Below are 16491 nucleotides of genomic sequence, written 5' to 3' on the forward strand. Positions count from 1 at the left end.
CGAATGTCTTTCTTATTTTACCATTACCTACTGTTCGAATGTTCTGCGGAGAAAGTTACTCTAAATGTCCAAAACTCTCAATTCCTCTCATTCCTGAAATTTAGGACTAACAAAACTCTATCGAAACACTTAGGCATTAATTAGTGTCCTCAACCCTGATTGTGTGTGTGTGTGTGTGTGTGTGGTGGGGGGCAATCACCCTCAAATTCAATCGAAATGGGCGGTCAGGCCAACCCAGGGGCTTTAGAGTTTTGAGTTACAATTTGGAGTGATAATAATATTCTCATAAAACAATCTTTTGTTTAGATAATGATAAAGAAGAAACTATTTTGAAATTATTTCAATTATAATTATGATTTTACACAATCTACTGTCATGCTCAGAGCAGGGTCGTCTCAATTTATTTTGGGGTCTAAGGCGATAATTATATTTAAATATCAAATAATATAATTTATTTTAATTTTTATATTATATTTTAATTTAAAAATTATTCTTATCGCCTTTAAAATTCAATGTTATATTGCTCATAGCAAATTTATATATGTTTTTTCTTTTCTTTTCTTTTCCTTTGAGTTTCAATTGATGTTTTATTCTTCTCTTTTTTAAAAGTTTTTTTATATATCCAAATGCATGTTTCTAACAACATTTATAATAATAAAAAAAAAAATGTAAATAAAAGAAACATCATCTAAGATATAAAACTACAATAAAAGAATAATAGAACCGGATTTATTCAAGACCCTTTAGCTTCCCTTTATGATAAGATCATCTAATTCTCTCAATCTATACAAGCAAAGTATTTGTTGACAAAAACGTAACAATTTACTAGTATCATTTCATATGCCTAGTATTAGCTTATTTATTTAAGTTTTTGTTGACAAAAAAACATAATACTTTCTTTTTTTGGCTAAACAATTTTATTATTCAACAAAAATATAAATTTTTAGTATTTTCTTTTTATTGTTAAGGATTTCTTCATGCTTATTCGACATTGGGAGCCACAACACAGTTGATCTACTTATATTTTTTGGACAGTAGTTAATTTTTGTTTACAAAATTGTAACATGAAATAAGAGGGGAAAAATAGAGAGAGAGAGAGAGAGAGAGAGAGAGAAAGAGAGAGGGTAAAGCCAAAATTACAATCACAATGACCAAAACAAATAAATAAATTACAAAGGAAAATGTACTTGTTCCACAACCACACATTCTTTGTGAAAAAAAAAAAAAAAAAATACAAACAAACTATGGTAAAAGTGTTTTTGTTCCACATCCACACATTTTTGTCTTCTCTCTTCTTGTTGCCTACACGTTTAGGTTTGAATACAAAAATTTTGAACGATTTAAAAAGAGGCATAAACATCATTGGCGAACTCTCAACACAAAAAAAAAAAAAAAAGTAGCAACAGCTTCGATTACCCCATCACGGTGGTTAGTGTATCAGTAGTGGTTGCTTTTACCTTGGGTCATGGGTGTGAGAGATTGCCGAAGGGAGAGGCTACAGGTGAGAGCTAGCGGGTGGTCAAGTGAACGAGCTCCTAACGACGGTCTTGGCCTCCTACCTCATGGCTACCAAAGAAAATTGTAAAGTATTTCAGAGAGTGATTTTTTGGTATTTTTCTGAAGAAATATTGTTGAGAGAATAAGAGTTGTGTTTTTTTTTTTTTTTGTAATTTTTTTAAGGTTTGTGTTCCTTGGCATATGGGGTTTTCTTTTCTTTTCTTCTATGCGGGAGTTCTAGAGTCTTCTATTATGAGAGAGAATGCACTGTTTTTTTTTTTTTTGGTATTAATTGTTGTATTCTTGGGCCTCTAACTTTTGATTTTTCTAGAGAAGTTAAAGAGTCTCAAAAGAGAGATTATACTTCTTTTATTTTTTTTCAAAATCATTCCAGACTATGATTAGGCTCTTTTTAAAAATAAAAAATAAAAAAAATAAAAATAACATTTCTTTGGGGCCTTATTCCAATGGGGGCTTTGGCAACCACCTAAGTGGCCTAGTGGATGAGCCGACATTGACTCAAAACCTCCCCCCCCCCCCCCCCCCAACGCAAACAGGCCATGACATTCAACTCTTAAAATAAACGAAATTATTCAAGTAAAACTCAAAGATATTTTGCTTTATCATTGTATAATTTTTTGGTGATGAATGAGGCTTTTATTTAGGTCAAAAAACAAGGCTTCAAAGAGAGAAGACAAAGAAAGAAATAGTTTCATCCCACTCTATACTTATATACGATTTGCCCGACTTGCCCAATGAAGCAACTCATTTATAATGAAAAATTGATGTGCACAAATCATAATGCCAAGAAGAATAAAACCAAGGCAAAATAGAGTATAAAAAAATTGAAAAACAAAAAACCATTGAATGCTCAAAATATTCACAAATCTTCATCATCATTGATCAAGAAGCTATGAAATCTCCCTAGAAACAAAAAAAAAAAAAAAAACCAAAAAAAAAAAAACAAAACAAAGAAAAAACAAAAGAAATCAACGATATAGAATATGTAGTTATTGGGTAAGATCATTGGTCCATCAAATCTAGGCGTGACCCCTTCATCATCATCACCTTAAACTCCTCAAAACTAATCATTCCATCCCCATTCCTATCGACCCCGTTGATCATCCTTCGGCACTCGGCCAACGAGCAGTCGTCATTCAGGCTCTTCAACACCTCGTGCAACTCCTCCGCTGATATCAACCCGTTCCCATCGATGTCATACACCGAGAAAGCGACCTTGAGATTCTCCAACGCCTCGTCTGAATCCACTCCCTTGGTGTTCAGCTCCACGAACTCTTGGAGGTCGATGTGACCGTCACCGTCGGCGTCCACCTCTTTGATCATCTTGTCCAACTCCTCTTCTGTGGCTGGGTGCCCTAGGCTGCCCATGATGGATCCAAGCTCTGACGACGAGATCTTGCCATCGCCATTGACGTCGAACCTCCTGAAGACTTGCTCCAGCTCCACGATGATCTGGGCCTTGCTGTTCTGGGACTGCGAGCACGGCGGCATTGGGATTGTGGCAATCATGGTTGATGGGAGGGAGGAACCGGTGGCGGAGTTGGATTTCTTTTTCCGGCGGAAAACGGATTTCAAACTCATGATCTGAGATGGAAAGTAAAGAGAATTTTTTTGGGGTTTGTTAGGAGAGAAAACAAAATGGGAGGTATAGACCGAGAAGAAATGGGAGAGGAAAGAGAAGGAGAATCTTAATGAGAATGATCAGTTGGTAAATTGTAACCGAATGGATCTCATTGTGGGAAAATGGAAAAATGTGAGTACCAAATTTAAAGAGAGAAATCGCGTGATACAAGCATGGGATTTGGGAGGTTATAGAGAGAGTCATAAATATTTATATATAGCATCTCCTATTTATTTCCTTTTTTTTAATTATATTTTTTTAAAAAAAAATTGCAGTTAAGTCATGCATTGCCACTCACTCTTTCAGATGAAACATTCACATAAATCTTATTTCTTTCTTCTTCGAAGAATACTCTATTAATCTATAAAAGACCATCATTATCACAAATGCTTCTTCTACTTTACTCTTAAGAGCCTACTCATATCACAACCTATAAACATTAATTTTAACGTTTGCAACTGATTTAAGCATAGGAATTTGTGAATCCTTAACATATACTGGGTAAATTATATGTAATATTGAGAAGTTTGTCACCCAAAATGTTGGCATCAATGCTTCTATTTCTTTGTATTATCATGAAATCACATAAACACTTTTCTCTTCTCAAAGTCAGGATGGATAAATTGTAAGTAGAACACGTTATATAAAACCAATTGCATACGTTAGAGCTCATAATTATTAGTGGTGGATCTAATGTTTTGGTTTACATGGGGCAAGATTAAAAAATATAAGAAACAAATATTAATGAATATAACTAATGAAATAAATAACTTATCAGTCTTATTTATTTTCTATTTTAACAAATGTCTTTATGTCACATGTTAACCATAAGTGTCCAAAGAGAATCTATTAAAGAACATATGAAACTATATGTTACATGAATATGTAACGGATCTTGCAACGCGCCTTTTAATAGGAAAAGAAGCTGGATTTATATTCTACCTATTTTGATAGATTGTTAGGTTCTGAAGGAACCTAAACTTTTTAGATTCTGAAGCCCTCAGAACCTAGACATTTTCAAACACAAGGTTTGGATTAATTTTTTTTTTTAATCCTTTTTATTCATGACTTATTCTCTTTAAATAGATAACATAGCATTGTAGGATTGAACCACAGCCAGGTACAATTCCTACTAGGACTCAACTAAGTGGTGATAAGCATCCACTCAAACTAATTATCAAATGACTCCTACCAATCGACTATCAACTAACACGATAACATAAACCATAGTGATAGACTCACAGTGATAGACTCATACTCGACTAAACTAACGATAACAATAATTAAAGATAAGATAAAAATCCACTATTAATGACAAAGACTCAAACAACAAACTAACGTAGAAGACTCTAACAACTCGGGTGATGACTCCTACTCCTCCATCTCATAACACTATATATGAAAATGTTGTGTTTGTTGTTCTTGACTTTCAATGGAGGTTTACCTTCTAAACATAAAATAAAGTTTGAATATTTTGATGCTAATGCATTTATCGTGCCAGCAGTGCTTTTGTTATAACCAATATTGTAATAATATGGGATATTTATAATAGTTTATTATACCCGGATGGACAACTCAATGATTAAAATCAATTCTTTTTTTTCTTTTTTTTTTTTAATAGCTCTTTTATAATAAAATTTACAACTCCCTAGATTTCCTTGTCTATTCAGTATTACCTTTTCTTTTCTTTTCTTTTTTTAATATAATCCATTACCTCCCAAAAAGTTACAAAGCACATGTTATGATAATAAAGTGCAAGGGATTAGCATGCCGTAATATCTACTTTTGTTGTGAAGTCAATGTTGCATTAGGAGTACTTAGTATCTATTCCTATATTTTATTATATGTCAGTATTGCAGTCGGATTACATATGGTAGCCATGTAGTTGATTACATATTGTAATCTTGTATTTTGTTTATCTTTATTATTAGCGTGAGTGTGGTATTAGGATTAAATGTTAGTCAATTGGGTTTGTAGCACTATTGTGCATTTGTTTGTGTGTAAGGGGTGAAACTCTAAGTCATGTAGGAGTTATCTCCTAGTCGAGTGTGAGTTATCTCCAAGTAGGTGTCATTAAGGAGTTCTACTCCAAGTCTTAAGTATTGTATTCCTTCTATTTAAACGATGTGAGTGAAGAAATAAACAAACAAAATTAATCTCAAACTTGGTGTCTAAAAAGGTCTAGGTTTCTTCAGAATCTAACAATTTATCAAAATAGGTAGGAAGAAGAAGCTCAATCAAGTTTATTTTCCTGTCGAAAGGTGCATTACAAGATCTGTTACGCAATTTGGTATCACAGCCAAGTTCTTGCTCCATGGCTGACCCACGTATGGATCCACTGGAACAGCAAATTGCAAGCATCAAAACGGTGTTCGAAGGGCTGATGAAACAAACTGGAGAAAACAATAAAGCTTTGGCTAAATTATCCAAAGGTGCGAAGAATTCAGGAGAAAACTTGATGTTCAAAACTCATGACAAGCAGTCCCACGGGTCCTTCAACTCGACAATGCCAAAATTAGCCAAACTAGATTTTCCAAGGTACAACAGAGTAGATGATCCCACAAGCTAGATTTGTAGGATGGAATAATTCTTTGAATTTCAAAGAACAGAGAAAGAGGATAAACGACCCCTTGTTGCCTATCACCTTGAATGAGAGGCGAAGATGTGGCATTAATTATTTAAAGAAAGTAACGAATTCCTAATTTGGGACTCCTTGAAAATAGCCCTCCACGTCCGTTATGGTCCAACAATGTTTGAAGATCACTTCGGAGATCTTACGAAGCTGCAACAAATCGGATCAGTTAGGGAGTACCAACTTCATTTGAGCAACTTCTCAGCCGCGTATGGAAGTTATTCGTCCCACATCAACTAGGGTGTTTTGTGAGTGGGCTAAAGGTGAGACTGAGAACAGAGGAACAAGCGGCAAGACCCGCGACTATGATAGAAGCAATTGGGCTAGCACGATTGTATGAAGCTTGCCATCAAAGGACTAGAAATATGTTTGGCATGAATATAAAGAACCTGAACCATCACCTCTACCGTGTTCTTCATTGAACCACACACAAGAATATGTGGTGAATTGCCTAAGTCCAGCAGAGTTGTGGGAGAGACGAGACTATGGCCTATTTTTTAAATGTGATGAACGACCATCGTTCCAAAAAGCTATTCTTTCTTAAAGGTATATATCCTAAGGAGGAGGAGCCTAGTGGAGATAACTATGGTCATCAAGGGGACACAGGAGCCCCTTTGAATCTCAAATAAGATTTTCTTATTTTGCCTTTAAGGACAAGGGTGATTTTCAGGGAGAGGAATGTTATGATAATAAAGTGCAAGAGATTAGCATGTCATAGTATCTACTTTTGTTGTGAAGTCAATGTTGCATTAGGAGTTCTTAGTTAGTATCTGTTTCTATATTTTATTATATGTCAGTGTTGCAGTCGGATTACATATGGTAGTCAAGTAGTTGATTACATATTGTAGTCTTGTAGTTTGCTTTATCTTTTTTATTATTAGTTTCGGTGTGGTATTAGGATTAAATTTTAGAGTTAGTTGGGTTGCAACACTATGGTCTCTAAGTCGTATAGGAGTTATCTCCTAGTTGAGTGCGAGTTATCTCCAAGTATATATCATTAAGGAGTTATACTCCAAGTCTAAGTCTTGTATTCCTTCTATTCAAACTATGTCAGTGAATATGGGCAAAGGGAGGGGGGGTCGAGAGGGGTCAAATGCCCCCCCACCCCCCACCTCCTAAAAACTCTCCAACAGGTAGTATAATTATTTCTTATGCCCTTGGAATGCCCCCCCACCACAGCAATTCATCAAGGGGCAATCGGACAAACTTGCCCACCATTTGCCGTGATTTTTTTTTTGTCACCTTTCTCATTTCTGTAACTAGGTTAAAGAAAATTACAGACCTCAAAAGTTTAGAGGTTGAAGAAGCCAGAAGGGACAAAGGTGGAAGATGACAACTTTTTTTTTTCTTCAAAACACACCGTTTAAAAGTTGGATGACTTAAAAAAAAAAAAAAAAAAAAGTTGGATGAGTTGAGTCTTGAAGTGGATGAAAGCTGGCCCATGTTCGGTTAGATAAAGAGAAGAATTAAGAAATAAGTAGCCAGTGTAGCCTTAGCCTAGGTTCTGCATCTTCTGCCCAATGCCCAGCAGGGCACCTGCATGTTATCAGCCTTTGCTGCTTATTGGCTATCAAAGTAGTATTGAGTCTTCACAAATCACAAGGGATTGAAGTCGTGGCTTTATGGGTAAAAAGCCAAATGAATTTAATGAGTTGCTTGCCAAACTTCAAGCCTACAACTCTACAGCTATAGCCTACAAGGCACATGACATCTTGTGGCTTAGAAAAAAAAATCTCAGTTAGTGTGCATCGTGCGTGTGTGGTGGTGTGTCATCTCGGGTTAGTGTGTGACGTGCGTCTTGAATTGAGTCAGTTTAGTGAGTTTAGAGCCGTGTGCGTGTCATTTAATCAGAATGTCAAATCTCAGTCAATTTTTTAGACTTTGAGGCTTTGAGTGTAAGAGCTTAGGGTTAAACTTAACACACACAAGTGTTATTTTTACAAATTGCGGAAAAGTCTGAAATAAGAGAGTAGAAAAATTTACTCTGTAGAATTTGTTAGGTATTTCTTTCAAGCTCCAACTCAAACATTCAACAATTCAACTAGACCTTTTAAGTTCAACCGTTCAAATCAATTTCTAAACAACAAAATCCAGCCTTTCAGTATCAGCCTATTAGGTATGTAATAAACTTTAATTTTGTTTAAGATTTAAGCTTTTATATTTGAATTGTTCTTTTATATTTAGTTTTTTTTTAATAATTTTTTTTATTTAATTATTTATGAATATATATAGTTTTTGTTTCATATATTAATTATATAAAATATATAATTGTAGTTGCCTGAGATTATGGAAAACAATGATTCAATTGAGCTATAATCAAATTCTAAACGAGCTCGTATTGAGGTAGATTTAGCAAATCTGCCAACCAATCCTTGCTTAAAGAAAAAAATTTATAATTACCATCCTGTGATAGAGACCAAATTCGAAAAGCATATCTATTAAATTAATGATCAATTATTTATTTATTGTGTTAGCTAAAAATTTTAATTAATTTTTGTTCAACTTTCGTTTTTTTATTTATTCATCGAAAAAAAAAAAAATTCTTGACCCCCCTCACCCAAAATCCTGGCTCAGCTACTGTTAGTAAATGAATAAACAAGCATAATTAATCCCAAACTTGATATTTGAAAAGGTCCAGGTTTCTTCCAAATCTAAAAGGTCTAGATTCCCCCAGAATCTAACAATTTATCAAAAAAAGTAGGAAGAAGAAACTCAATCCAGTTTCTTTTCTTGTCAAAAGACGCGTTACAAGATCCATTACGTATTCACATAACAGTATGTACAACATATCACTCTCCTATTCTTAAATTTGCGAGGTGTGGCTGATATTTTGGACAATAATCTAGGTTTGAAGTTTAAACTATCTTCTAAGAGTTAGATTACAGGTGATAAGGAACATAAGTACGAGTGATATGGTGAATTAGGAAACAAAGAGAATCACGGTTCAATGCAAATTACGCGTCTACACTATATATGTAACCATGGTGTGACTTGTCAATGTAGAACTTCATGCCAAGCAAGCTATAATAAGCTACCCAAACAAAAAAAGAATAAGCTTCTATCAATAAGTAAGCCATTTTTGGGTTAAAAGCTAAACGAGCCATGGGGGCCATTTGCCCATTCTCATCACCCATTGGCTCTGCCTATGACTTATATCACTTCGTAAATAATTCAATTATGATGCTATAGAAATTAACATATTTTCACGAGAAATATATACGTAAAAAATGCAAATTTACAGGTGAAAATATTCATGCTTGATGATAATTTATTTTGGCGTTTTCGTGGCGATTAATTACCTCGAGCGCTACAACTCCCCGCACGAGCTTCTTAGGAATTTAGAGGCTCCTTACTATGCATTATACTCTAATATTAGTAATGTTCTAAGCAAAAACCCTAATCTACACTTAAAATCCAGATTTGCACATTTACTACCAAACCAAAAAAATAAAAAAGTGTTTACTAACGTTTCTTTTCTCAGCGTTTGAAACTAATTCTATTATCTCCATCATTTGTTTCAAATGCGACAAAAAAATTCTTGGCCTTTTTATAAATACGCCATTAAAAATAAAAACTCTTTGTTTATTTATAAAATATGTAAGGAATGGAATTTTGTCTAGTCGTTTTGATATAAAACATTGGAAACCATAGAATTCATGACGTTTTTCAAAAAACGCTAGGAATATTAGGGTAAAAACATTAACATTCTCATTGCACCGCTCTCTCTCTCTCTCTCTCTCTCTCTCTCTCTCCATTGACCACCAGCTTCGTTTTGCCCCACCACGAGCCATGCTCGTTTTGACGCCGCCATTCAGCCAAAACCCAACTCATTACTCTCTCACTCTTTCTAAGTTAAATACTAAAATGATCTTCCTTTTGATGATGATTTCAAATTTTGCAAATATCTTCCTCGAAAACTAAATAGGATAGGGTGATTTTCTATTGTCTATTTGATTTAGGTCTTGCTTGGCTAATGTGGGTGATTTTCATCTAACTCGTGATTTGGTTTGAAAAAAATTTGGGGTTATTTCGCGGTTGATCATTCTCCATAATGACTTTTTTGCCAAATCAGTTGTTGGTTATAAGTTTTCAGGGTTTACTTATTTGATGTTCTTGTTGATTATCAATGATTGTATTTGATATTGACCGAATAAGTGTTGAAATTCTGATTGTTCTATGGTGTTTGGGCTGATTGGTGTGGTATTGTTTTTGTGAATATGATCTTGCAGTTTGAGTAGTTCTTACTTTCTTTCTTTTTCTATTATTATTATTTGTTATTATTCAAGAATGGGAAAAGGAAAAATTGAGTTGTTCTAACTTATTTATTCATTGCATGTTTTTACTTATAGTTTGTAGCTTTAGCTTCATATGTAAAATGGAATAATGCATGGGATTTGGATATGAACTTTTATTTCTAGGCCAGAAGATGATCATTGGTCCATCAAATCTAAGCGCGACCCTTGCAACATCATCACCTTAAACTCCTCGAAACTAATCATTCCGTCCCCATTCCTATCGACCCTGTTGATCATCTTCTGGCACTCGGACAGCGAGTAGTCGTCGTTCAGGCTCTTCAACACCTTGTGCAACTCGTCCGCCGATATCAATCCATTCCCGTCGATGTCGTACGTTGAGAATGCGTCTTTGAGATTCTCCAACGCCTCGTCCGAATCCACACCCTTGGTGTTCAGCTCCACAAACTCCTGGAGGTTGATGTGGTCGTCGCCGTCGGTGTCCACCTCTTTGATAATCTTGTCTAGCTCCTCCTCCGTGGCCGGGTGCCCTAGGCTGCCTAAGATGGATCCGAGTTCTGACGACGAGATCTTGCCATCGCCATTAATGTCAAACCTCTTGAAGACCTGCTCGAGCTCCGCGACGATCTGGTCCTTGCTATGCTGGGATCGCGAACGCGACGGCATTGGGTTTGTGGCGATCGTGGTTGATGTGAGGGAGGAACTAGTGGAGGTGTCATATTTCTTTTTTTTGCAGAAAACGGATTTCAAACTCATGATTTGAGATGGAAATTAAAGATAATCTTTTTCGGTTGTTAGGAGAGAAAACTAAATGGGAGGTAGAGAGAATATGGGAATTTGGGAAAAGGGAGGAATGGCCAGTTGGTAACGAAATCGGTCTCATTGTGAAGAGATTGGGAAAATGTGAGTACCAAATTTAAAGAGAGAATGCGCGTGATAGAATCATGGGATTTGGGAGGTTAATCTTAATTAGAGTCATATTTATTCTTTATTTGTTATTAGGTTTTAAATGTGGCAATAAAGTCATGCATGCCACCACATTAATGTCAGTGCCACTCTTTCAGCTAGATGAAACATTCAAATGTACAAAACCTTCTTCTTCTTCTTCGAATAATACTCTATTACTCTATAAAAGACCATTATTTTCACAAAGTTCATATCACAAATGTTTTTTCTACTTCAATCTAAAAAATCTAAACATTAAATTTAACATTTGCAACAGATTAAGCAAATGAATTTGTGAATCCTTCATATATAATGAGTAAATTATATGGAACATTGAGAGGTTTGTCACCAAAAATGTTGGCCACAATGCTTTTATCCTTCTTTGCATTATCATAAAATCACATGAACACTTTTCTCTTCTCAAAGTCATGATATATAAACTGTAGTTAAAACATGCTATAAAATTCATTACATACTTTAGAGTTCATAATTATCGATGGTGAAGAGATTTTAGTTTATAGGGAGTAAGGTTAAAATATAGAATCAAAGAATATTAAAGAATAGTACTAATGAAATAAATAAACAATTCAATCTCTATTTTAACAAAGGACCTTAGGTCATATGTTAACTATATGTGTCCAAAGAGCATATGAAACTATATATGAAAAAACTGCATTTGGTGTTCTTGGCTTTCATTAATAGAGGTCCACCTTCTAAACGTAAAATAGAGTTTGCATATTTTGATACTAATGCATCTATTGTCCCAATAATGCTCTTGTTATATCTAATATGATAATAATATCTGATGTTTATAATGGTTTATTATATGCGGATGGAAAACTCAATGACTAATATCAATTTTTTCTCTCTCTTTTATAATAAAATTTTCAACTCTCTAGATTTTCTTATCTATTTAGTATCATTTCAATAATATAAGGAGAAAATATGCTAGGCCCCCGGTGCTTTGCGTCATTTTGACATTAAGACCCTAGTTCCAATTTTGCAAATAAGATTTTAAATCTAAGAACTTTATCTATTTTTCCCTCAAAAATAATATAAAAAATAACATGAACATTTAATTTTGTTCTTCCTATTAAAATTTCAAATAATAATAAACAAGGGCCACTACTGTGTAGAGTCAAGGGTTGTCAATTTGGTTGGTGGATTGGGTTCAGGTCGACCTACCAACTTGTTAAGAGTTAACCCGAACACATCCCATTTAGTTAAACGAATCACACCCTTCAATCTGAAGATGACCCGCTTGACCCGTTTGACATGTTTAGATAGAGAGAGAGAGAGAGATTAGACTTGTTAAACCTGTTTGACTTAACCCGACATGACATGTTTGACCCATTTCGACCGAAACACGACTCATTTGACTTGTTTCAACTTGTATTTATTATATAAAAAATGTATATAATTTCATAAACCAGTGAAGCAGGTTGACTTGTTTATGACTAGTTTATTAATCGGGTCAAGCGACTTGACCCGTTTATGCCAAACCCAAACCCAAACCCTTTAATGTCTTTTTTGGTTCGCGAGTCATATAAAAAATTGTCAGGCCTAGACTATAAACCATAGTCTCAACCACCTCGGTCAAAGAGGGTGGCAATGAACTAAAGGTTGGTTTACAGCCACCCCCAACAAAGCGTGGCTGCCAGTAAATGGGGCCAAGGCCTCCATGGCTATTGCTCTCTTTTTATTTTATTTTTTTGCCTTTTTTTTTTTTAATACAAATAACGTAACTATATTTTCATGTCATTTTTGTTATGAGAAAAAAATTGGCAGATGTCTTAGATTTAAGATCTTGTCATAAACTTACAAAATTAAAAGCTGAGATCTTAATTAATGCTAAAATTGCATAAAGCACAAAAAAGTCCTATAATATTTTATCTAATATAATTGTCCCAATCAATGTATGGGGGTTGCAATAACTGAACATATGATTAAACTAAATTTTATTTTGGTTTATTGTAACCTATAGAGTTGGATGTTGTTCTTGGCCAATCTCAGCAAGTTATCCATTGCAGAGTTTCTGCCAAATCTAGGGCTTGGAGTAGTTGCATTGCTTCTTTTGTTTACGGTGAAAAGTGTCACTCATCTTAAACTTTGACATTAGTTAAAAAAAATTGGTTTCAACATGGAAAATGAATCAAGTTGAGGTAAATTCAAATGTAAATTTTGATTAGGAAAAAGTTTACTTGAGAAATTATAGCTCATTCCAAATGTTAGTTGCCTTCACGAATTACCACGTACTTTGTCACTCTTAACCAATTAGATGTATAAATTCATCAGTAAATTTGTGGAACCGCATGTAAGCTAAGTTTTAGAAATTCAATAATAATTTTTTTTTTTTTTTTTTTAAAAAAAATGAAAGAAATTAACACCAAATGCATCACGTTCGATACTAAAAAAAAGAGAAAAAAAGAAAAAAAAATTATATTAATTCTAGCTCCTGCCCTACGTTTATTTATGCCCCCACGCGAATCATATAAATATGATGATTATTATTCATGCCACATCAGTGACATCACAATTGGAATTACGCCAGAAAGTTAATTGTAATAATTACTTATTATTCCTAATTAATATAGTACGGATGATTCGTATAATAAATAAATTATGAGAGAGAAAAGACACGAAAGATATCTCTGCAATATTGAATTGTTTGAAAGATATTTTGGGTTTTAACGGAAAAATTCAAACACAAAAACAATTTTTATAATTACGTCACATCAAAATATTTTTTAAAATAATAAAAAATAATAATAATAAAAAGTATTCATACTCTCTCAAATTATCAGATAATTTACAATGTCTCTCGCAAACTATCAATTGAATCATGTCCCCCCAAAAATACCCTTAATAAAAATTTATAAAATAGAAAAATATTCCAGATGAGGCAGAGGCTAGGCAGCCACCCCACCTTTTTTTTTTTACCCTTTTTTAAAAAATAAAATAAAATAAAGTTTTAATTTTTAGGTTTTATATGTTTTTTTAAATATATTAATATTTTTTTATTAAGAGTGACACGTGTCATCATTTCATTGATGCTGACGTGACACATTAGCAAAATTCGTCAAGTGTTTTAACGAAATTTAATTGTAGGGATTAAATTGTTATTTTGACCAATTTCGAGGATCTCTGAATTATTTTTTATACCATAGAAAATAATTTGTAATTTAGGCCAATCAAATTGATTGATTTTATATAAAATAAAATTTCAAATTTATGAGTATTTTTGTCTTTTTGAAAGAAAAAAAATTAGGGTTTTTTTTTTTGTTTGTTTGTCTTTTTGCCAGGCTTGTGTCCCAATTAAGCTCGGGGGCATGCACACGAAGTGATTTGCACATGCATTAATGCATATATGGGGTAGCAATCGTCATTAAATATTTCAGATACACAAACTCTCTTAATTCCTCCTCTCTCTCTCTCTCTCTCTCTCTCTATATATATATATATATACACACATACACTTTTGGAAGCTAGCCGGCCACCACCATTCACGTACGTGCAATCTGTGTGATTTGATCTATCAGTAGACGATCGACGTAAGCTATGGGTGAAACACGCATCATAACACGCATCATGAAGGAGTTGAAGGACGTGGAGAAGAGCCCTCCCCCATTCTGCAGCGCCGGTATGGCTGGCAGCAACATTAGGCGGTGGCAAGCAACGATTATAGGGCCGCCGAAGACCCCATATGAAGGAGGCGTGTTCAATTTGTCCATCGCCTTCCCACCGGGGTACCCTATTAAGCCGCCGGTAGTTACCTTCAACACCAAAATATACCACCCGAACATCGACAGAAACGGCAACATCTGCCTCAACATTCTCAAAGACAACTGGACCCCTGCCTACACTGTGTCTGCTGTCTTGGTCTCCGTGTGCTCCTTGCTCTCTTCCCCCAACCCGGATGATCCGCTCGAGCCTGCAATTGCTGCCGTCTTCAAGAAAAACGAAGGGGAGTACCAGATTCAAGCCCGTGAATGGACCCAAAAGTTTGCCATGATGTGATCAATGTTGTTTCAAATCGTATCCCATGCTTTTTAATAAATAAATCAAAGAGTTAATATGGCCGGAGTTTTATCTGTTGAATTGAATGGGAACCTGCTTCTCTCTGTTTCTGATCAATGAGCTCGAGAAACAGCCGTACGTGCTTTTCCTTTTTGCATGCGATCGATCTCCTCTAATGCTATATATATATATATATATATATATATATATATATATATATATATATATATATATATATATATATATAAGTGATTATTATAGCTTTGTCAAAATATATATATGGAGAATATACACGTTATATTCATTTTCTATCATTTTTTTTTTTAAGAAAAAAAAAAAGCTTTTAGGGGATTAGATTATTCATTTCCTTCTCATTTTCTCTTTCATTATCTCATTTTTAAAAATTATCATTAGATATGTGAGGTTAGGGCCCCCCTCCAAAGCCCCAAGGTTTTCCTCAAAAAGAAAAAGAACAATAAATAAATAAATTTTACCCCTATTTTTTTTTTCTTTTAATTTTGTTAGTTTTGCCTCCCAATTTATTTATTTATTTTCAATTTGACCCTCCAAATTGTGAAAATTGGCTTCGCCCCAGTGTGGGGTCCATGTGAATCCCTCCTATAAATCTTATAGATGTAATGGTAATTTTTCAAAAATAAAAGAATAGGAGAAGACGGAAAGAAGATGTAACAAATTAAAGTGAATTGGTTCGGTATTACTCCAACTAGAACCATTATTTTCTGTCGTTTTGAGCTTAAATGTGGAGTTTAGAAGGTGATTTTGTGATAGAATTTTAAGCTTTTGGAAAGTATGATTGGAATTGGGAATCTAATCTTAGTCCCCACCACCAGACACTAGTGCAAGTCTTAGTGTACACTTACATTTAAAAGAATCCTACAAATCATGTTTTGTTACATCAAAAGTTTTAAATTATTCGGACAGGTAATTGTGATAGAATACTTATGGGACTCACTTGATTGAATAAGTGGTTGGGCAACCTAATTTTTATTTGGTCAGATATGTCTCATAAGTGGTATCTCACAATTAACTATTTAAATTCTCTCAAATTCAGATAAATAATTTGAAAGGGTCATAATCCGCTAGTGCTGGCCTAGCCCCAACTTTGTATGCATGTCCTTTAATCAAAGGGTAAACGCTAAACGAGTAGAAGTCAGAGCATTCACAATGGTCTTTTTATAATTTCTCTAAATTTAACTCACTTTTTTAAACTATCGAACAACAAATTATCTATAAATGTTTCTCTATTTTAAATAAATACTATTTTTTAATCATTTATAATAATATTGTTACATGGAACAGTTTTTATTTATAAGAAAAAATTGGTAAAATTAGTACGGATTGCAAAAATTATTATTAAAAATATTATAACATTGTCTTTTTAATTTGGCTATTTAAATCTAAAGAGAAAATCTGAAAAATGTTAAGTTTAATATTTGTTGAAGAATTTGTTATTTGGAAATTTTTATAATTTTTATTAAAAATGT

General features: G+C 33.9%; 3 protein-coding genes across 3 annotated transcripts; 1 reads left to right on the plus strand and 2 right to left on the minus strand.

Annotated features, from left to right (window-relative positions):
• Window positions 1–2520: 2520 nt before the first annotated feature.
• Window positions 2521–3099, minus strand: LOC133862968 (probable calcium-binding protein CML25). The gene has a single exon (XM_062298910.1). The coding sequence runs from the start codon at window positions 3097–3099 to the stop codon at window positions 2521–2523; it is 579 nt and encodes a 192-aa protein (XP_062154894.1).
• A 7102-nt stretch (window positions 3100–10201) lies between these two features.
• On the minus strand, window positions 10202–10780 carry LOC133862309 (probable calcium-binding protein CML25). Its single transcript, XM_062298089.1, has one exon. The coding sequence runs from the start codon at window positions 10778–10780 to the stop codon at window positions 10202–10204; it is 579 nt and encodes a 192-aa protein (XP_062154073.1).
• Window positions 10781–14527: 3747 nt separating this feature from the next.
• On the plus strand, window positions 14528–14986 carry LOC133856391 (ubiquitin-conjugating enzyme E2 11-like). The gene has a single exon (XM_062291492.1). The coding sequence runs from the start codon at window positions 14528–14530 to the stop codon at window positions 14984–14986; it is 459 nt and encodes a 152-aa protein (XP_062147476.1).
• The last annotated feature ends 1505 nt before the right edge of the window (window positions 14987–16491 follow it).

The sequence above is a fragment of the Alnus glutinosa genome, chromosome 1, assembly GCF_958979055.1.
Source record: "Alnus glutinosa chromosome 1, dhAlnGlut1.1, whole genome shotgun sequence".
Lineage (NCBI taxonomy): Eukaryota > Viridiplantae > Streptophyta > Magnoliopsida > Fagales > Betulaceae > Alnus > Alnus glutinosa.

Coding starts and splice junctions, on each gene's coding strand:
- LOC133862309 (XM_062298089.1), bottom strand. CDS start 10,780: ATGAGTTTGAAATCCGTTTTCTGCAAAAAAAAGAAATATGACACCTCC.
- LOC133856391 (XM_062291492.1), top strand. CDS start 14,528: ATGGGTGAAACACGCATCATAACACGCATCATGAAGGAGTTGAAGGAC.
- LOC133862968 (XM_062298910.1), bottom strand. CDS start 3,099: ATGAGTTTGAAATCCGTTTTCCGCCGGAAAAAGAAATCCAACTCCGCC.